The sequence below is a fragment of the Pelobates fuscus genome, chromosome 12, assembly GCF_036172605.1.
Source record: "Pelobates fuscus isolate aPelFus1 chromosome 12, aPelFus1.pri, whole genome shotgun sequence".
Classification (NCBI taxonomy): Eukaryota; Metazoa; Chordata; class Amphibia; order Anura; family Pelobatidae; genus Pelobates; species Pelobates fuscus.
The window spans coordinates 125,887,040-125,910,043 of record NC_086328.1 but is presented as its reverse complement, the minus strand read 5'-3'; the positions used below and the strand labels follow the sequence as shown (position 1 = coordinate 125,910,043).

The 23,004-nt window shown below is 41.5% G+C and overlaps 1 protein-coding gene across 1 annotated transcript; it reads left to right on the top strand.

The window, feature by feature from the left end:
- The first annotated feature begins 103 nt into the window (after positions 1-103).
- On the top strand, positions 104-22,532 carry ACP2 (acid phosphatase 2, lysosomal). Its single transcript, XM_063437682.1, has 11 exons — positions 104-264; positions 8,960-9,055; positions 10,045-10,131; positions 11,415-11,567; positions 11,655-11,753; positions 11,873-11,962; positions 12,728-12,860; positions 16,227-16,312; positions 17,205-17,311; positions 19,339-19,514; positions 21,564-22,532. The coding sequence occupies exons 1-11, from the start codon at positions 142-144 to the stop codon at positions 21,698-21,700; spliced, it is 1,287 nt and encodes a 428-aa protein (XP_063293752.1). The 5' UTR covers positions 104-141; the 3' UTR covers positions 21,701-22,532.
- The last annotated feature ends 472 nt before the right edge of the window (positions 22,533-23,004 follow it).

Sequence of the window (23,004 nt, the reverse complement as noted above, 5' to 3'; positions counted from 1 at the left end):
TTTATTTTTAGACCGCCATGTTGGTACACTTTTTAATCGCCATTTTAGTACTCCCCGGCTTTCCGGTGTCACAATGAAACGGGTCCCTCGGGAGGTGAGACACGCGCAAGGAGTTCCGGGGGCCGGCCACTTTCAGACACCATGGCGGACGGGAGCTGCCCGACTTCCAGCCACCCGCTGAGGACCCTGACCGTGCTGCTCCTGGCACTGCTTGCCGTCACGGCTCCCTGCACGCAGGCCCGGGAGCTCCGCTTGGTTACCTTGGTGAGTGAGTCCCCCCTGTGACGGTGACGTATGGTACCTTCTGCCATCATTAGTAATGGAGTGGGATCCCGGAAGTGAGTGCAAAGTAGGGGTCTGAGGGTGTGCATAAAAAGGGAGACCCACCTGGTGAATAGGGGAGGATCATTGAGCCCATGCAAACAATGGCTGGTTTATACAGGAGGACTCCTAGGGTTAATCATCACAATAGGCTTTAATAACTGGGAGCTGCTTGCACTGATTTGTTTTCTAATTACATCATCACATTGTTTTCCTTTATATCTTAGTGAATATGAAATACAAGTGTGTGTGTATATATATATATTTTTTTTTAGTAATGTAATTATTATTATATTATTTATATAGCGCCATCAGATTCCGTAGCGCTGTACAAAGGGTGGACTAACAGACATGTAATTGCAACCAGACAACTGGACGTACAGGAACAGAGAGGTGGAGGGCCTTGCTCCATGAGCTTACATTCTAGAGGGAGTGGGGTGTAGTGACACAAAGGGTAGAAGTAGGGGTACGAAGTAAGATGTTAGAAAAGTATTCGCTGAGGGCTTAATAGGTAATTTTTGACAGTTGCAGGAGAGTAATGGGCTACCACATACTATATTACTTTGGGTTTCCACCTAGCTGGTATTTTAAGGTAAAAATCAGAGATATTTAGTGAATCTTCCTACTTGGAAAACAATCTTGCTGTGTTTTGTGAAGTTGAATATAATAGTATCTCGTTGGAAAGAACTGAAAAGAAAATAGCTGATGGAGCCTACGTTGCATAACCTCCTAAAGGGGGTTAACTGCGGTGTAATTGTACAGACGAGAAGAGATGGAGGGTGCAACAGGGAACAGAAAGGAACTGGACAACTCCAGATAAAAAATTCTAATATAATGCTGATATAAAACGTAACATTTAATCAATAAGTTAAAAAGTCCCAAAATGGACTAAGAAACAAATCCAGATAAAAAAAAATCCTAATATAATATTGGTATTAAACGTAACATTTAATCAATAAGTTAAAAAAGTCCCACAATGGACTAAAAAACACGTCTTGTTTCTTAGTCCATTGTGGGACTTTTTTAACTTATTGATTAAATGTTAAGTTTAATACCAATATTATATTAGGATATTTTTTATCTGGGTTTGTCCAGTTCCTTTCTGTTCCCTGTTGCACCCTCCACCTCTTCTTTTTGTCTGAATATTATGGTAAACTCTCAGGAATCGTATGTAACTCCAGCAAACCGATGATCTTCCAAGTGGACAGATTTACTAAACCTCCATCGCAGCTCTGATTTTTCACCTTGTGACAGTATTTACTAAAGTAAATGTGTATCTTAACACCTTAAGAACGGAGGTAATACTACACGTTCTGAATCAAAACAAAATCTGGAATTTGCGCTATATGTCTGTTCAACCATAATTTACCTTTTTCATACTAAGAGCACCCACACTTATTCTATGTGATTTTGTAAGGGAGAAATAGGGCTTTCAGTTCACATCAAATATTTGTACATGAAAAATAATTTCATCTAAAAAATAAAAGGTTTGAGAAATTAAGTTGTAGTTATTAAATGTCATTTTTCTGCATGACATTTTAGCTGGGTGTCATAATACTGTCCGCTTTTACTGCAATAAAATACAAATATCCATATGCTATGATGCCCTCCTTGTACGTGTTTCATGGTAATTTGGAGATTTACAGGGTCACATATAAGGCTTGTCAATTACAGTTTTTACACAATTACATTTGCCAGTTTTAGTTTGCTGGGCCTATGTTGCTTTTTAGACCGTATGGCAGCTTAGGAATGAGATTTCCCGACATCACGGCAAACCATGTGCAAAAGTAGACAACCAAAGATATTCAAAATGGGGTCTGTCTAGTCTTTTTTAGTATCCACGTAGTCACAAACCCTGGCCAAAGTTAGTGTTCATATTAGTTTTTTTGCATTTTTCACACAAACTGCACTTTCGCTGTCACTATACATTTTACTGCTCCAAAACATTCATATTTGTGTCTCAATTGCTGCCAGAGGGAGGGCCAGAGTATGCCCTAACGGCGTTAAAGCCCTCCTTTTGTAGGGCAAAGTAGCGTGCCATAACGTCACAAAGGGGTTAAAAAACAGTATCCTGCTATTAACGGTTTAGAAGTAGAAGAGAATGCATGTCCATAAGTGTCCATATTTTTAGCCCAAATTGTGCTCTCTCTTTTCTGTCCTAAGGTCCCTCTTTTCTAGGAGCTCCATATTATTGGTGTGCCTGAGTGTATAACAGAGCTTCATAGCAATCAAATTCCCAGTAATGTGTTTTTACAGCTTATACTACAATAAATGTGTTTAGAAATCGTGTAAATACGATACATTGTTCTTTTTCTATTTTACATTTTAGTTACATACATTGTTAAAGGGTTACTATAACCCTTTTGAGCAGGGACCGTTCTGGATTACTGTGCCCTAATGGGCACTAGGGGGAAGGTCTCTGCTCTCAATTTTTAGTAAAAAACAAACAAACAAAAAAACCTTATGCCTGCTCTTATGAGATTAACCCACTTACTTGGGAGATCCTTCCTCCTGGGACTCTCTGCGGTGCAATATATAGGGCCATGGAATGAGACACCTGTGACAGGGTGGGGTGCACAGCCACAGGATCCCAAATGTATATAAACATATGAATGTGTTGTATTAATTGGCCCCAGCAGCTGCCTTATAATTGCATGTTTAGGCGAGAGCAGCCTCTCTGGTTTCATATATCCATAAATGCAGACACAACAGCAATTTATTGCCACCATATATGGGATTATGTTAAAAAGTAATTGTCTGCATTTTATTACCACTAAAGCCTGGACTATTGCTACAGCAGCAGACGCTACTTCCTAAAATGATATTGCTTCAAATCCCAACATGTGGCAATCCTAACTTTAACTACATTTTAAATAGGCCAAGCTATCGTAATATATAGTCACAGTTGTTAAACTGGTTCTGTTTCTGGCAGCGATCACTATATACATATTTACAGATGGCATTTGTAATTATGTGAATCTTAAGGAGACATGTCTTTAATTTGATTTGGCTTTAGAGATAATATGACACTGTTACTATGCCGGATGGAAGCAGTGATCGTGGCCAGCTTCGGCACTGCAAATGTTTGGGAACTAAATTTCCCATCATGCTTAGTGAGTGACAGATCCTTGTGACAGGTGTAGTTTACCATCCTCTACAGCAATTTCAGAATTAGCCATTTCAGTTTTAAGAGTAACTATCCAGCTATTTATTGCAGAAGTCCCATTTTCTCAAGACGTGTGACTGTGACACGCATTTAGGGTATGTGACAACAAGTTCTCTGACTGCAGGGCAAGATCTTACCTTCTGATGGTTAGAAAACAGACTACACACATAGTTCATGCAAGAATAAAACCACATGGTTATCTATACATTTATTTAAAGGAACACTATAGTCACTTAAATTACTTTAGCTAAATAAAGCAGTTTTAGTGTATAGATCATTCCCCTGCAATTTCACTGCTCAATTCACTGTCATTTAGGAGTTAAATCACTTTGTTTCTGTTTATGCAGCCCTAGCCACACCTCCCCTGGCTATGATTGACAGAGCCTGCATGAAAAAAAAACTGGTTTCACTTTCAAACAGATGTAATTTATCTTAAATAATTGTATCTCAATCTCTAAATTGAACTTTAAAGGGACACTCCAGGCACCCAGACCACTTCTGCTCATTGGACAGGGCCGGATTAAGAGCCCAGTGGGCCTGGTGCTGATAATTATGATGGGCCTAATTACAAAATCTTATTGACCAAAAACACTAAAACAGTCCTACCTCCTAAGCGTCATGTATCTGATGGAGATGATTCTGTAGGGAAACTCATAGGATGCAACTATGAGAAAACACATACCCTTTGCTAATCTCATGCTTTCATCTTTCAAGTAAACCCATGCCCCCTAACAGCAGTGTCCAGTAAAGCAGGAAGTCTATGGATGCGGTAAAAGGGTGGGATACTGACACAAATCTCATAACCAGAACGGCCGAAAGGGCGAACATACACAAAAAGGGGGAATGTCTGTGTCCCTATGTCTCCTAGTCCCTTAGTGTTTGTGTCCTCATGTCTCCCAGTGTCCCCATGTCACTAGGGGACATTGGGAGACATTGGGACATTGAGAGACATTGGGACACTGGGAGACATGGGGAAACAGATACTAGGGAACACTGGGAGACCTAGGAAATCTGAGACTCTCGGGGACACTGGGTGACAGACACGAGGGGGCACGGGGAGACATGGGGCACTGAGACACTGTGATATATAGGGGACACTGGAGACTTGATAAAAACCTGGGTACAGGTCAAAATGTTGCGGTGTCCAATAAACCTGCTTAAAGCTATCACAGTGAGTGCCTGAGATCTTTTTCTTTTATACTAGGGGACACTGAGACACTACGGGAACAGAGACACTACGGGCACAGAGACACTACGGGCACAGAGACACTACAGGCACAAAGACACTACGGGCACTGAGAGACATGGGGCACTGAGAGACATGGGGCACTGAGACACTGATACATAGGGGACACTGATACATAGGGGACATTGGAGACTTGATAAAGACCTGGGTACAAGTCGAAACGTTGCGGTGTCCAATAAACCTGCCTAAATCTATCACAGTGAGTGCCTGAGATTTTTTCTTTTATACTAGGGGACACTGAGACACTAGGAGACATGGGGACACAGAGACATTGGTAGACTAGGGGACTTTGGGAGTCTAGGGAACACTGAGACACTAGGGACACTGGCACACTACAGACACTGAGAGACACCAGGGACACATGGGGATACTGAGATACTAGGGACACTGGCTGGGAGACATGGGAACACTGCCATGTCTCCTATGTCTCAAAGTCGCCCAGTGTCCCCATGTCTCTCTGTGTCTCCATGCCTCTCAGTGTCCCCATGTCGCCCAGTGTCCCCTAGTGTGTGTATCCCCATGTCTCCCAGTGTCCCTTGGAGTCTGTGTCCTCATGTCTCCCAGTGTCCTGATGTCACTAGGACACTAGGGGACACTTAGAGACATGGGGACACTGGGAGACATGGGGCCACTGAGACACTAGGGACAGTGGCTGGGAGACATGGGGACACAGACTAGGGGCCACTGGGAGACATGGGGCCACTGTGTCCCTAGTGTCTCAGGGTCATGGGCATCCGAATGGGGGGGCTAAAGGGAGGTACCCCCCTCCCCCCGGATTTTTCAGCTTGTGCTGCTATCTTTCGTTTTAGTGTGAGAATACAGTGCAATACCAGCGCTGGTCAGTAGGTGGCGCTGTGAATGGAGAAAGGCAGGAAGCTACAGCTTATTCCTGCTGCCTCTCTCTCATGACTGAAACCGCAGGGGAGCAGCACAGAGGCAGCCTACAGAGCAGGTAAGTGAGGGATGGGGGGGTAAAGTAGAAGGAGCAGGAGGGGTCAGCAAGGAGCAGGAGGGGTCAGCAAGGAGTAGAAAGGGTCTGCAAGAGGCAGGAGGGGTCAGCAAGGAATAGGAAGGGGCAGCAGGAAGGGGTATGGACGGTCTGCAAGGAGCAGGAGGGGTCACCAAGGAGTAGGAAGGGTCTGCAAGGAGCAAGAGGGGTCAGCAAGGAGTAGGAAGAGGCAGCAAGGAGTAGGAAGAGGCAGCAAGGAGTAGGAAGAGGGAGCAGGAAGGGTCTGCAAGGAGCAGGAAGGGTCTGCAAGTAGCAGGAAGGGGCAGCATGGAGTAGGAAGGGGCAGCATGGAGTAGGAAGAGGCAGCAAGGAGCAGGAGGGGTCAGCAAGGAGTACAAAGGGTCTGCAAGGGGCAGGAGGGGTCAGCAAGGAGTAGTAAGGGTCTGCTAGGAGTAGGAAGGGGCAGCAAGGAGAAAGAAGGGGCATAAAGGAGTAGGAAGGGTCTGTAAAAAGCAGGAAGGGTCTGCAAGGAGCAGGAAGGGTCTGCACTGCAAGGAGCAGGAAGGGGCAGCAAGGAGCAGGAAGGGGCAGGAAGAATCTGAAGGGAAACTTTGGACATTCTCATCTCCCCAGGTAAAAACAAACAATATCAGTGTTAATGTGTTCACTTTTATTTACTGAGTGTCAGGAAACACAGAGGGCCGCTGGGTAGGGGTGCCGTTGATTGGCTAGATGGGTCAGCTAGCACTCTAAGCCAATCAGTAGCTCCCCATTCATAAAAACGTAAAACATTTGTATGAATCGGGAACTAGCGATTGGCTTAGAGTGTCAGCTGACCACTCTAGCCAATCAGCGGCACCCATGCCCAACGTCAATCTGCACTTCCTGACACTCTGTTTCAGAAGTCGAATACCACTGAGCGACCTGGAGATCTGGAGCTGAAGGAAGCCTTTGGGGGTAAACCATTTGAGAGCGGTTTCACCCCTTCAAAGAAAGAGCACCCAGGGGCCTCCTTGCATCACATCATTTTCATTTAGATAAAGTTGTTATGGTGACCAGAATGTTCCTGTAATTTGATGAAAGGAACACTATAGTGTCAGGAATACAAACATATATTCCTGACACCATAGTTGTGAAAACGCTATTCATCCTTGCTTTATGTGAAAAGGACTATGCTCCTTCCCTTTCATGACACTGTCAAAAAGGGGCCAAGCATGGATGTCATTACAATTATGCCCCCCCCCGAAAAATTTCTGCGGACGTCCATGCTCAGGGTCCCCATGTTCCCCAGTGTCCCAATGTCTCAGCGTCCCCATGTCTCGGAGCTGCTGTCTGGACTCTCTGTGCAGAGCTGCTCCCCCGCGGATCAGTGAGTAGAGAGAGGCAGGGAGGGAGATGCTGTAACTTCTTATCACTGCCTCTCTCCACACAAACAGCGACCCCTACGGGCCGGCGCTGGTATTGCAGAATAATCTATGTTTATACTGAGACAGACATTTGTATTGCCGGTATTACTGCAATACCGGCACCGGCTAGGCAGCCTCAAATACCTGAGAAATACTTCTGAGAAATACCTGGCAACCCTAAGAAATACATGAGAAATACCTGGCAACCCTAAGAGTAGTGTGTAAAAAAAAAAAAAAAAAAAATTTTTTTTTTTTTTTTTTTTAAACCAATGGGCCTATTGCATGGGCCTGGGCCTGGAGCTGCAGCTCCATCAGCCCCTATGTTAATCCGGCCCTGTCATTGGAGTGGTCTGGGTGCCAACTCCCACTACCCTTAACCCTGCAACTGTAATTATTGCAGTTTTTCATAAACTGCAATATTTACATTGCAGGGTTAACTCCACCTCTAGTGGCTGTCTATTAGACAGCCACTAGAGGTCACTTCCTTGTTTCTAGCACAGGTTTCCTGTGCTAGAGCGTCGCTGGACGTCCTCACGCTGTGTGAGGACCTCCAGCGTCGCTCTATTCCCCATAGGAAAGCATTGAAATGATTTTTCAATGCTTTCCTATGGGGAGACGTAATGCGCATGCGCGGCATTTCCGCGCATGCGCATTAGGTCTCCTCGGCCGGTGAGCGAGATTAGTCTCGCCCACCGGCCGACGTAATCACTAGGAGGAGCGTCGCAGAGGCGGAGACAGCGGCGAGGGACATCGCCGCTGTCCCAGGTAAGTGACTGAAGGGGTTTTCACCCCTTCAGTAACCGGGGATTGGTGGGTGGGAGGGAGAGGGACCCTCCAGTGCCAGAAAAACGGATCGTTTTTCTGGCACTGGAGTTTCCCTTTAATCACATACAGGCAGCTCTTGCAGGGTCTAGCAAGTTATTAACATAGCAGGGGATAAGAAAATCTTAATTAAACAGAACTTGCAATAAAGAAAGCCTAAATAGGGCTCTCTTTACAGGAAGTGTTTATGGAAGGCTGTGCAAGTCACAGGCAGGGAGGTGTGACTAGGGTTCATAAACAAAGGGATTTAACTCCTTAATGGCAGAGGATTGAGCAGTGAGGCGGCAGGGGCATGTTCTATACACCAAAACTGCTTCATTAAGCTAAAGTTGTTCAGGGGACTATAGTGTCCCTTTAATGAACGTTTTTAGAATTATATACACATATCCAAAAAAAAGTACATATTATAAGATAGTAGACATAGGGAGCAGTATCAAGTTTTTTTGTATTTGTAATATTAACTCTGGCAAATAAATGTCAGTTTCTAAGCCTTCGTTTTACTGCTCACACTTGCTGAGCACAAGCAGTTTGTGGCAAAATTGCAGTAAGTTGCTTCTTCGTGGATTTGAATAGGGCCGCCACAGGTTGTGAGATCTTCCAACAGAAATCTGCTGATAAAAAATATCTTTCCATATTTCCAGCAACTACAACTACTACACACAGTGTTAAACCGTTAAATGTGTTTTTCCTTAATTCTACTGCATTCATCGGCTCACAAATCAATGTTGCATATCACCAATAGCATAAAAATATAAATAAGAAAATGAGCGTTGTTCTTGAAACACAAACAAGCTCCAACTAATGATATTTCTTAAAATATCAGACTGCTTGCGTCAATACTTTTTTATAATTTCAGTAGAGTTAGAAATGCTGGTTTTTTTTTTTTTTTTTGGTCCTGAATTTCCCCCAGCACAGCAATTCTCTGCTTGGTAAATAGACCACTATTTTTAATGTTGAACTAGTCACCAGGAAGAAAATCATAGGAGTTGAGGTATATCAGTATGGTCCTCTTTACTCGGTTCATTCATTCCTTCCTCTGTCTGTTATAGGTCTATCGTCACGGTGACCGATCTCCAGTAAAAGCTTATCCCAAAGATGTGCATCAGGAGAGTGCCTGGCCGCAAGGCTTTGGGCAGCTCACACAGGTAAAACTGTTTGTATCACTCCACATGCAGCCTTCTTTCATACTCTAGATCCGGGGCAGGCAACCTTCGGCACTACAGATGTGGACTACATGTCCCTTGATGCTTTGCCAGAATGATGTCTGTAAGAGCATTGTGCCACAACATCTGGTCTGGAGTGCCGAAGGTTGCCTGCCCTACCCCTGTTCTAGATGTTGCTCCCTTCATTTTATACTACAGCGCCTCTCAGTCTGAAGTCTATCGCTTGAGAATGATTAGGAACCAACAGGGCCCTGGGCAGATTACTGATTTGAGCCCCCTGTTCATTCTCCAAATGGAATGGTGAATAGGGCCAAGCCGATTTGTGGTTCCATGGTCCATGTATAGTAGTTGATCCCTATGGTCAGCTTATGGTGAACCATGCTCTGTCTGTCATCTCTGACCTTTTCAAGATGTATCTCCATATTCTTCTTCTTTAACTAATGCTCATGTGTAGCAGAACCCCATCAAGCCCAGCTCTGTGCCATTTGTTCTCCGTTATTTCTCAACGAGCCTTAGCTCTGCCCATTTTATTTATTAGTCATAGAAGGCTGTTCCCCATGTAAGCTCAGTCTCGTATAGATAGCAAGCAAAGTTTGCTTGGCTGCTGTGCCTTTGACATTTTTCAGTTGTCATTGCTACAAAAAGCCAGAATTTTGGGATATTTTATAGCAGGACTACTCGATCTCTTACAGTTTGGTCTGCGTAGCGCTGAGATCCATCTTTATCCATTGCTAAATTCATCCTTTTATTTCCTAACACGGTGATTCACTAACGTGAGAATTCAAAGTGAATTTCACATTTTAGATCAAAATAGTTGAACTGATAAAATTCAGTCAGCTATGCGGTCAGTTCGGCTACACTGGCCTTAAATTTGAAAATCACTTTAAATTCAATTTGAATTCTCACGTTAGTAAATATCCCTGTGAGTATTCTGCCTGACTGATGGCGTTATTTTCTCTCTCTCTCTTCAGGTTGGGATGAAGCAACACTGGGATCTGGGACAAGAGCTACGGAAACGTTACAGTGGATTCCTTAATGAGTCGTACAACAGGCACGAGGTGCGAGACTGGGGGGCAGTGGGAATTCAGTTCTCCAAAAGCGATTATTTTCCTTACACATCTATCAATTAAAGGGTTACTTCAGCCCCCTCAAAAAAGAATGAAGCTAAAACGCTAATTCCTCCCAAGCCCTGAGGCCAAGTTCTCCCTGCGGCCCAATGCTCCACCAGTGATGTCAGAGGGAAACAATGTCAGTTAGGGGCAGCGCTCTGGGGAGGACAGTGCGGGCACGGCCCACCATTGTCTGTCTGTCACCAACATGCTATGTCTGGCAATAAATAACAAATATACACAGAATCCACATTAGTCAGCCCGGAGCTCTTATTTGAGGCTGGCTAACGATGCCCTAGTAAAGCTGCCCAGAAAGTTTTCCATAAATGTGTTTTTTTTTTTTTTTTTTTTCTATAAACAAAGCATTTTGTTTTCTTTACCGAACTAACACAAACATATTACAAACAATTCTGCTGATTACTAAAGTCATCAGCTATTTTCCACCACTGTCCCTCTTTTATTCCACTTCTGTAGTAACTGGATCGTTTTAAAAGACAAATAATATCCCAAACATACATAGTAAATATAGTGTTCTGCTATGACAAGTTGTGCCAAAATCAAAGCCTGATTTGTATGGCACATTACTGCGTTTACCAAACCGAGGCCACAATATAATTTGTGTAGATCAATCTCGGGAATTTCATTAGATAAATCATTTGAAAGGTTTTTCTAACGGATTGTAATAATTTCTGATTCTGATTCAAAAAAATAAATGGAGGCCCAAGTTGGTATTCTCAGTATATAAGAGATCTTTCTGTATCTGATTTTACAGCGTTCGCATTAAAAACCAGAAAAACTACCATGGAAAAAAATTACAATTTGCTGTACAATAAATGCTCCCACAAAAATGACATGACAGTAAAATTAAAGCATTGGGAAGTCATTTTATTTAGTACAATAAACTGTATTTTAATATATGTGTTATGATGTTTCTTTTTTCTGTACGCTTGGATTTTGACACTTAGCGGATACATTTTATTTACTAAATGCAGAGAGTCTCTCCTTTCTCAGTTCTTTTTGCAGATGTCCACATCCAAGCCTGACAATCTGGAGACACCTTTTTTGAAATTATTAATACTTATGAAGTTTTGTTTTAAAGATGACATTGGAACAAGTGTTGATCACCTTGTTTTCAATTAAACAGCATGGGACCTTTTTTTTTTTTTACCATTTACTTTACTGCTGATTGTGTATCGGATTCAGCTATCCGTTTCTCACACTTGTCTCCTCAGATCTATGTACGGAGCACAGACGTGGACCGTACGCTGATGAGCGCCGAAGCTAACCTTGCAGGTCTGTACCCTCCTGCAGGTTCCCAGGTCTTCAACCCCAACATATCATGGCAGCCGATCCCAGTGCACACCTTGCCCGAGTCTCAAGACCATGTAAGTGGGGAGGCGTATCATTCTAGGGGGTCTGTCTGTACAGCACATCGTCTTTTGTTGACCCTTTTTTAATGGATTCTGTTTTAGCTGTTGAAGTACCCTCTGCTCCCTTGCCCTAAGTACCTGAAGCTGCAGGAAGAAACGCGTCTTTCTCCAGAGTACATCCAAAAAACAAAGGACAACAAAGTAAGCAGAATATTTGTTGCAGTTGTTCTTCTCCACTTTTCTGGTGCATGAGCTCCACTTTTGCCAGTTTACCTCAATCCCTGTGCTGTCACCTTGACACTTTGTTACCTCTGCTGCAGGAGTTCCTTCAGATGGTAGCAAATGAGACCGGGTTATCTGACTACTCCCTGGAATCAGTGTGGAGCATTTCTGATACCCTCTTCTGTGAGGTCAGTAATAAAACAGAGAAATGGGCTGGATTCAATGATCCCACGGGCTCATTGACGGGATGCAGCCATGTGATGGAACTATTTCTTATACGAAGAAGATATATCAGCTCTGTGAGCAAGGGCAGATTAATTAAATACGGTACAAGTCTCTGGGGATCTCCTATCCAGTTTTTTTTAATGACGTTGTTCCAATCCCGCCAAGGATATTGCATTCCTCAGTTTGATTTACGCTGCCTATCGTATGCTATTATAAAATCAATCACGCTTTATTTGATACCCTGTAACTGAAACTATATATAAGCAATCATATTAAACTATTTTTTGTGCCTTACAAATGTTTTTTCATTGTTGTTTGATCAACACCCTTCCTCACCCCCAAAAAATAAAAGTAGGAAAAAAAAAACCCCATAATTTAAAGGGCCATTAAGCTGTGTGTCAGTAGGTCAGTGTGATTGGCAATAAATTCTTCTCCTAGTTTGAGAAGCTATAGCTGTTATTTAAAGCCCAATCAAGCACCCCATAGATCACTAGAACAGGCAGAGATTCTGTACATTGTGTTCCTTGTGCATTATATTAAATAAATGCAATATCTGATATATTAAATTTAATATATTTAAATAGAATATATTATATTTTAAACATTTACTATATTAAACAAATGGTGAGTTTAGTTTGTTCTACATGATTTAACTGCAATTTCAGTTTAAATTATTCCTGTTCTTACTTGTTTTTAACTTTTCACTATTTTGGGCCTTTTCCACTTAGAAAACGCACAACCTAAGCCTCCCTGTTTGGGCAACTCCTGATGTCCTGGCTCGACTAAGTGACTTAAAGGATTTCAGCTTCAGATTCCTCTTTGGAATCCGCGATCGGGTTCAAAAAGCTCGTCTGCAGGGAGGTAAGTAGACTATCTGCCTGAATCCATCCTTATTCTGATACTGTCACGTATTCATCCGCTTATAAAAATGTGGTTAATGACATTTACTGTCCACATAGGAAAAGTTGTGCCGAGCAGCAACCTAATCCACAGAAGGGTTAATGCCGAGCAGCAATTATGCAAATGAAACCTGGTAACTGACTTTGGGGTCAAAGGCCGGTTACAGCCTATCAGATCTAGAGGAGGGGTATTTAGGCCCAAATCTCATCCTGCTCAGTGCCCTGTCGTGGTTTCCCTTGTGGTTGTCCGAGAGCGCGTTCCTGTTTATAGTTTTCTACCTGGTTTTTGACTTTGGCTTTGTTTATTGACTTCTCTATATTCTGGTATCCTGACTCCTGGCTTTCCTCATCGCTGCGTCCCTTTCTGTGTTCCCTGACCTTGGCTAGTATTTTTGACTATTCTTTGTACGTTAAATCCGGCCATTCTAAGGATCGGTAATACGTTACTTATTTGTCATCCGTGCTGTACAGTTCTACGTGTTGGATCAAACAGTAATCCTGACAGATACAGGGCAAGAGATCCAAGAACCATGGGGCACTATGCTGTTAACATATCTAACTGTATCCAAACACCTGTAAACTCTATACGTCTTTAAGATAAAATGTACTCATAACTAGTTCCTCCTTTCTTTATTTAGCATATACGTATACTTTAGCATGCTTGCTGCCCTTGATCTTTCCCTAACTAATCTTCTCCAGTTGTAGCTCACTACTTGTAAGCAAATAAAACTGTGTCTATGTAGATCAAAATCTCATTCTGTTTCCTGCATTCAAGACTGAGAATGAGATTGCCATTCTTATCACAACCTTCAGTACACTCTATCTACATACTACTCTTTTTCTGTAGTCTACATTCTATGGGATTTTAATTCATCAACTGAACTATGGTCAACGAAACAACTTTAGCTTAATGAAGCAATTTTGGTGTATACATCATGCCCCTGCAGTCTCACTGCTCACTTCTATGCCATTTAGAGGTTAAATCAATTTTTTTTTTGTGTTAGGGACACCTCGCAGCATGTGACTCGCACAGCCTTCCTAAACACTTCCTGTAATAAGTCATCTAATGTTTACACTTCCTTTATTGCAAATTCTGATTAATTTAGAATTTATACTCTCCTGCTCTATTAATAGCTTGCTAGACCCTCCTGTATGTAATTAACCCCTTAGTGACCACGGACGTACTGGGCACGTCCGTGGCAATTCCTAATTTCTTACCCGATCTTGGCCGTTCTACGGCCGGCGATCGGCGTTCCTCTCATTCTGGAGGGACTGTCTGAAAGCCCAGACAGCCCCCACTCGGCAAATTAGGTCTCCGCGGGCCATGTGATCGCTCTGAAACAGCGGTCACATGGCCACAATAGGCGTCCAAAGTACTGCCTGCAGGAGGACTGCCTGAACTGACAGGCAGTCCCCCTGCTGGTGAAAAAAGATTTCAAAAGTTTTAAAATAAAATTAATAAATTTTAAAAAATGTGTGTGTGTGTGTGTGTATATATATATATATATATATATCTTATATATAACGTCATACTAAGTGTATTTTTTTATTAATATAAGGCTGTTTAAGCCTTATATCATTAGTGAAAGTACCGTTTGTGTGTGAAAAAAAAATTCACTTTCACTGACAATATCATCCATGTGATATGTTTTACTGCTTTGAATCACTAATATTTGTGTTCAGCGAAGTCTCCCGAATAAAACAGTACCCCCCCATGTACAGGTTTTAGGGTGTCATAGAAAGTTGCAGGGTTAAATACATTTCTAGCAAATTCAATTCTCTGGACTTTTGGCCTGGGTTCTCAGGCAGGTCCCTCAAATTGCAATCAATAAAATTACTTAATTATGTAAAAATATTACATAAATACGCACATAGAATTTAAATATATATGCATATTTATATATTTGAAGTCTACGTGTATATTTATGAAATTATTTATGTAATTTTGTATATGGATATAGATAGAGATATATATATATATTTCGTATTATTTTGATTTATTTATATATACATAGATGTATATATAATTTCATTCTAAGTGTATTTTGATATAAATATATATATATATTAATATCAAAATACAGTTAGAATAAAATTTCAGATAGATATATAATTTTTTTCATCTTAATTATTTTATTTTTTTTTATTTTAATTTACTTATTGTATTTTATAATAATATATATACAATATATATTGTTATTATATATATTTTTAATATATATATATACGTGTGTAATTTAATTATAAGTGTATTTTTATATTAATATACATATATTAATATAAAAATACACTTATTATGACATTATATATATATATATATATATATATATATATATATATATATATATTATATAGATATAATATATGTCTATATATCATATATATACACAAATATATAATTATATTTTTTATTAACATTAACAATATTTTTTTATTTTTTTTTACACATGCAGGGAGACTGCCTGTCAGCCTATTGTCAACCTATTGTGGCCATGTGACCGCTCTATTGAGTGATCACGTGGCCACGGGGTCCTAATTTGCCGCAGGGAGACTGCCTGGCTCCCCAAATTGTGAGCAACGCCGTACGCCGCCAGGGGAACAACGGCGACCGGGTGAGTAAAGATTTCTGTTATGACGGTTCAGGACCGTCAACGGTCCTCAAGGGGATTTTTCCGATGACTGTCCTGAATCTTCCGCAGTCGTGAAGGGGTTAAAGTACCACTATAGGCACCCAGACCACTTCAGCTCAATGAAGTGGTCTGGATGCCAGGTCCCTCTAGTTTTAACCCTGCAGCTGAAAACATAGCAGTTTCAGAGAAACTGCCTTGTTACACTGAGGGTTAATCCAGCCTCTAGTGGGTGTCTCACTGACAACCGCTAGAGGCGCTTCCGCGCTTCTCACTGTGAAAATCACAGTGAGAAGACGCTGACGTCAATAGGAAAGCATTGAGTAATGCTTTCCTATGGGTGGTTTGAATGTGTGCGCGGCTCTTGCCGCGCATGCGCATTCGGATCTGACGTCGGCAGGAGGAGGAGAGTTCCCCAGCACAGAGGGAGCCCGGCGCTGGAGAAAAGTAAGTGGCTGAAGAGGTTTTAACCCCTTTAGCCTAGCGGGAGTGGGACCCTGAGGGTGGGGGGGGGGGGGGGGGGACCTAAAAACCTTTAGTGTCAGGAAAACTAGTTTGTTTTCCTGGCACTATAGTGGTCCTTTAATAAATCTCAGACCTCTTAGAGAAGCAATGGACTAGTTTGCAATAATGGTGAATTTGAGATAAAATGTTTCAGGATATATTACATTGGGTTCATGCTCACACTGTTTTTTGTGCAGGTGTTTTGGTGGGCCAGATTCTGAAGAATATGTCAGCTATACTACACAACCCTTCTAATGAACTGAAACTCATCGCATATTCAGCAGTAGGTGTCTCCACAAGCGGGTGCATGAACTGACCCAGCTCAATGACTAGACAATCTCCTTTACATTATGCCCTCACTCATTGAGTATTATTCATGTGATTGTCACTGCTTTAATAGAAATGGGAAAAAAAAACACACATAGGGGTATTCAATATATTGTTGGACATTTATCAGGGTATTGGAAATTTAAGGCCAAAATAGCTGATTTTGTAAAAAAAATCTCCCCTATGTATCTAGCACAGCTATTGTGGCCTTAAATTCCCAATTCCTTGGTAAGTTCACAGTTTAATAAGTAACCTAGACAGATACCAGTTTATAAATGCACGTTGGGGGCAAACCTGCATTTAGCCCTACGTTTAAGGGACATCAAGTAATCAAAGCTACAGGTAAAGACAGCAGAAACACAGGAATTCAGTCATTTTATTTGGATTTCCTTTTTTTTTTTTATTTCAAGTTTACTTTGATGTAATTATAGGAGAATACAAAGGGACAGAGGTAAGCAAACCAATTTCGAATTGGATAAAAGTTAAGCCTTGAGGTTCCAAGCATGCGAAAATGGTTACAAATTATAACATGGCGAGCTTGCTTCCAAAATAGGGTCTCATCAGAGACGTGTTTGGATTGGCTATTTGGTTGGTTGTTTGTTTCCAGCCAATCAGAATACAGTTAAAATGCAAGTTATGGCCAATAACCAGACAATGCAAGGACAAGTATAAACCAATATAAGCCCCTTTCTATGGAATTGTATGTACTTTATCACTGGAATACAATATAGCATGTTTCCTGTTGTTATTTTCGATGGGTCAGTACCTCTTTAGTGCTTTAGTGCTTTGGCTGAAACTGTGACCGAGTAATGTTCATGTTGCTTCTTCTCCCCTGTCCATTTCCCTAGCATGACACCACTCTCGGAGCGTTGCATATGGCTCTGAATGTCTACAATGGAAAGCAGTCTCCATACGCTGCCTGCCATATCATTGAACTGTATGAGGAAAGCCCTGGGTATGGATCTATTAGGTTGCTGTTTCCGTTTCCCAAGGTCCTGCTGTAGTTTCTTGTCTCCTTCCCTCCACCTTTCTCGTGGTCCTTTTTGGTCACATCTTTCCTTATTCCGGTTTTCCTTCATCTTATATTCATAAATACAATGTGACACTTATTGCTAAATATTCTTCTCTTTTCAGTCTTTACACTTCCTCTAATCCCTGGTTCCTCTATTACATAGTTACATAGCTGAAAAGAGACTTGCATCCATCAAGTTCAGCCTTCCTCACATATGCTTTTGCTGTTTATCCAAAAGAAGGCAAAAAACCCAGTATGAAGCGCTTCCAATTTTGCAACAAACTAGGAAAAAATTCCTTCTTGACCCCAAAGTAGCAGTCAGATGTCTCCTTGGATCAAGCAGCTATTACCCCACTAATTAAAAATTATATCCCTGTATGTTGTGTTTTTGCAAGTATTTATCCAATTGCAGTTTAAACATCTGTATAGACTCTGACAAAACCACCTCTTCAGTCAAAGAATTCCATATCATTATTGCTCTTACTGTAAAAAAACCTTTTCTTTGCCTTAGATGAAATCTCCTTTCTTCAAGCCTAAATGTGTGACCTCGTGTCCTATGTACAGCCCTGTTTATGAATAGATTTCCAGATAATGGTTTGTACTGGCCCCGAATATATTTGTATAATGTTATCATATCCCCTCTCAGGCACCGTTTTTCCAAACTGAAGAGATTTACATTTTTTAACCTTTCTTCATAATTAAATTGCTCCATTCCTTTTATCAATTTTGTAGCTCATCTCTGCACTTTTTCTAGTGCCATGATATCTTTCTTTAGAACAGGTGCCCAAAATTGCACAGCGTATTCAATGTGTGGTCTTACCAGCGATTTATAAAGAGGCAAAATTATATTTTCATCTCGAGAATTTATGCCCCTATCTATACATGACAAAACCTTACTGGCCTTAGCAACGGCAGATTGACATTGCATATTGCTACCCAATTTGTTGTCTATAACAATTCCCAAATCCTTCTCGTGTGTGGTTATCCCTAGTTCACTACCATTTAGGGTGTAAATTGCTTGTGCATTCTTAGCCCCGAAGTGCATAACTTTACATTTTTCTACGTTAAATTCCATCTGCCATTTTAGTGCCCAGTCCCCCAATCTATCCAAATCCCTCTGCAGCAAGGCAATATCCTGCTCACATTTTATTACTTTACAAAGTTGTGTGTCATCTGCAAACACTGATACATGGCTTTCAATGCCCATTTCAAGATCATTTATAAATATGTTAAATAGAAGCGGTCCCAAAACAGAACCCTGAGGGACACTTTTGTCCAGCTTGAAAATGTACCACTTATGACAACTCGCTGTACTCTATCCTTAAGCCAATGTTCTACCCAAGAACATGAATATTCATCTAGACCAATTTCTTTGAGTTTGACCACTAACCTATTGTGAGGAACCGTATCAAATGCCTTGGCAAAATCCAAGTAGATCACATCCACTGCAACACCCTGATCTATACTTCTACTTACTTCCTCGTAGAATGCTATTAGGTTAGTTTGACATGACCTATGTTTCATAAAACCATGCTGATTATTGCTAATAACACAGTTCTTCCCAATGAATTCCTGAATATTATCCCTTAATAGCCCTTCACAAATATTTTCCCAGTCACAGAAGTTAAACTCACAGGTCTATAATTTCAAGGCAAGGATTTTGAACCCTTTTTAAGTATAGGAACAACATCTGCCTTCCTCCAATCCTCCGGTACAATACCTGAAATCGATCTAGCAGTGTGTAGTCAGCCGTTCTTTCTATATATTACTATCTGTGTTTATCTTGTGATCAGACTACCTCCTCCCATTGCCGCTCTCCTAGTAATACCCATTTACATTCTGCTGGTATCCTTGCTTCCCCTCCTTTTCATCCTGCTCTAATTCTGCCAGTTCTCTCATATGTTCATTTCAATTTCATGTCACAGTTCATCTAGCCACACTAAACTCACTTCTTTTTTCGTTCTTCCCAGGAACCTCACGGTGGAGATGTACTTTAGGAATGAAAGTGGAAAGGCACCTTACCCTTTGACGCTCCCTGGCTGTAACCAGACCTGTCCGTTCCAGGATTTCCAGCGATTGCTCCAGCAAGTCGTAACCGAAGATTGGTATCAAGAATGTCAGGTTGCCAGTACAACCCACGATACAAGTGAGTGTACAAAAACGAGTTGAGGAAGCAGCGCAGCTGGTCTCTTAAGGCAGCAAAACATTTGCTTATTTAATCATAAAGCAGCCTCATAAAGGATTAGCTACCTCCCTGTACCAGGTCTTTGCCCTTTCATTAATTATAGAACACTGAATATTTTGTGTCCAATTCTTTGACATCCAGTGAAACAGTACCGGTTTGGGATTCATGCTCTGTATTCCCTACTAAATGCTGCTTAGCACTATCTCCTGGAGGTGTGTGCTGACATCAACCAATCAGCAACAAGAGTCTTTAAATGGCATTAGTAATTAGGGCCTTGATAGGCTCTTCTTTTTATATTATTTATATTATCTATCTCAGCAGTAAATGAGTGTCGGTGACTGGAGCATCTGACATGTCCCGTGCTCAAGCGTAGAAGTCCCTTCATTGAAAAAAATATTTAAAAAATGAGCTATGAGGAGAGGATTTCATTAAGCAGGCCTCTAGAATAGACATTATGTATGCAGTCAACATTTTCTTCTGTATAATCTGCTACTGCATGCTTTATACAGTCACACCTTTTACCTGTCTGAAAATTTGGCAGAAAGAAAAAGGCACTTTTGTGGTTTTTTTTTTGTTTTTTTTTTATCTTTTGGAACCTGGTAAAAGCAACTTTTTGAATCAAAAAGAAAAAGAAATGTGATTTAAATGATAGAAGAGGCACAGTGAGTGATAATTTGATGCGAATAAGGAAATAAAGAGGTGTAAATTAGAAAATGCTGTGCAGATGGTTTCCATTTTTATACTCTGTTTTATGCTCTGTATACACCAGTGATGTCTATCCTGTGGCACTATACTTGTTTGAGATACTATACATTTCTTACAATGCTGTGCAAGTAAATGGCTGGCAGGGCATTGTGGGAATTGTTCTCAATTGTAATTTCAATGCTTAGAGTTAGCCCTCACTGGTATATAATGCCAGAGAGTTGGAAACAGAACCAACAGCATTTCAACCTCTTGTCAGAGATTGGTCTGAAGGGGGTGCTAATACAGTATCTCTGCAATGAAAGTTAAGGTGGAACCTTATATAGGGACACAACACAGTGAGATAAAGTGAAACATATATTAACGTTGAGAACACAAAAGCAAGCAAATGTCACTACCAAATTATAAATAAAACTTTTTTTTATCAAATGGAACAAAAATCAGAATGGAGACAAGCAGAAAGGTTCACGATATTGGTAGGTCTCAGGGAGCAGTCCTTGAGGAGACCATATACAAGGCAGGCATATAAAATCAGGGAGCAGGCTTCAAGGTGACAGGGTACAAGACAGTTCTCGAGGTGACAGGGTATGAGGCGGGCTTCAAGATGTCAGGATACAAGGCAGGCCCCGAGGTGATAGGATACGAGGCGGGCCTCAAGGTTTCAGGTTACAAGGCGGGCCTCGAGGTGACAGGTTACGAAGCAGGCCTCGAGGTTACAAGGATACGAGGCAGGCCCCGAGGTGATAGGATACGAGGTGGGCCTCAAGGTTTCAGGTTACGAGGCAGGCTTCGAAGTGCCAGGTTACAAGGCGGGCCTCGAGGTGACAGGTTACGAAGCAGGCCTCGAGGTTACAAGGATACGAGGCAGGCCCAAGAAATCAGGCCTCGAGGAGACAGGATAAGAGTCAGGCCTAAGGAATCAGGGAGCAGGCCTCAAGGATACAGGGTACTAGGCAGGCCTAAGTGATCAGGGAACAGGCCTTCAGGATACAGGATACAAGGCAGGCCTAAGGAATTAGGGAACAGGCCTCGAGGAAACAGGCCTCTGGCACAAAGGGAGAAAACAGCTAGACATTGAAACAATACCCAAACCATGAACCAGTGTTCTGGCAACTAATTAAGAGCTAGGCTGATTTTAAAGGAAGGTAAATTAACTGAGAGCAAAATCAGATCTCTTCAACCCGGCAGTGCAGCAATGACAGCAACGATGCAGCAAGTTAGAGGCACTGCGCCAGGCTGAAGAGATCTAATAAGAAAACATGGAATTTATATGGAAACCTGACACCTCTTTCTTGTCTTCTTCTGCAGAGGTTATCACCGGTCTGGTAGCCTGTGGATCAATCCTTCTTCTTCTCGTTGTTCTGCTCCTCGGGGTACTGTTACGGCAGAAGTCTCAGCCTGTGGGGTACCATCATGTCTCCGATATGGGGGAAGAACAGACCTAATTTCGTCCATGCCTTCACCCTCCCCAAACGCTCTCTCTAGAGATTCCGTTTTAAACAATGATTTTAGTATTTTTATTTTTTTAATTTGGGATCAACCAGAAACATGTGAAATTGAAACTTGCAGTCAGGAGTTTCCTTGGCAACACAACAATGCAATACTTACAAGACTGAAGCCATGCTCTCCTGGATGTAGCATAATGCAGTGTAAATCAAGATATCGGATGATCACAAGTCTGCAGTAACCTATTTCAATCTCTCTGAGTCTTTGCCTTCCAACACTAGTTTCTAGTTACCTGCCGGTGGACCCTGAGATACAAAATGAGTCAGAGCTTTCTTCCAAGGAAAAGGGTCAGATATCCATTGTTACCAATTAATCAGAACGAATCTTTATCTTGTTCTTTAAACTTTGCGCTGGTTTCAGAAAACTGACACCCACCAAGAATTCACTTAAAATGCTAGCAATCACCTTGACACAAGCAACAGCAGTGTTGTGGCCAGAGGACACAACTTCGGAAACATTTAGTCTGGTTGAACTGGAATGATAATATAATTGTGATTCTTTTAGGTGTCCAGTACTGCAGTAAGAGCAAAGCACCTCGGCTTGGGAGAATCCCTACAAAGTTTATGGATTCCTAAGATTACCTGTACATATTTTAGTACCTGCACTGGCTGACTTTTTATAGAGTAGGCTGTAGATTGTTAACCCTTTATCAATCGATGCCATAACCATCTGATGTTTGTAGACCCAATGCCTGCTTATTTAGCATCAGAAGCTATAGGTAGATCTGCTAACTTGAAATTAGGCTGTGCCTTCTGTGTTGGCATTTTGATTGTTTAACCCCTTAAGGACCAAACTTCTGGAATAAAAGGGAATCATGACGTGTCAGACACGTCATGTGTCCTTAAGGGGTTAAGGACCAAGTGATATGACTTCTAACGAGTCATAGGACTGTTAGAGGATAATATTATTAGTCCAGATTCTATTAAAATCCCAGGAATCTTTTTTTATGAAAGAAGGTCTTGAAACGGGAATCGGATTAGGCAGCGGCTTCAAATGTTGAAACAATGGGATTTATTTACTAAATACTACAACACAGCATTCACATCGAAAACCAAATAACGTCTATTGCAACAGCAGCCGTTTAGGTAGAAAATAAATGCTGCCGTATTAAATGCCATTACTGTCAGCAGAACTCTAGATTGAAGCTAAAACGTAGTTAAGAAGGGCAGCCCCGTTGCCGTGTTCACAAAAAGGAAGAAGGATGGTTGCTAATTAACCCTTACAATATTTCTCCAATCTGTTA

Excerpts from the sequence above, each read along its gene's own strand:
- ACP2 (XM_063437682.1), top strand. The coding sequence starts at position 142 with ATGGCGGACGGGAGCTGCCCGACTTCCAGCCACCCGCTGAGGACCCTG. Across the intron at positions 265-8,959 it reads AGCTCCGCTTGGTTACCTTG|GTCTATCGTCACGGTGACCG; the intron begins GTGAGTGAGTCC and ends TGTCTGTTATAG. Across the intron at positions 9,056-10,044 it reads GCTTTGGGCAGCTCACACAG|GTTGGGATGAAGCAACACTG; the intron begins GTAAAACTGTTT and ends CTCTCTCTTCAG.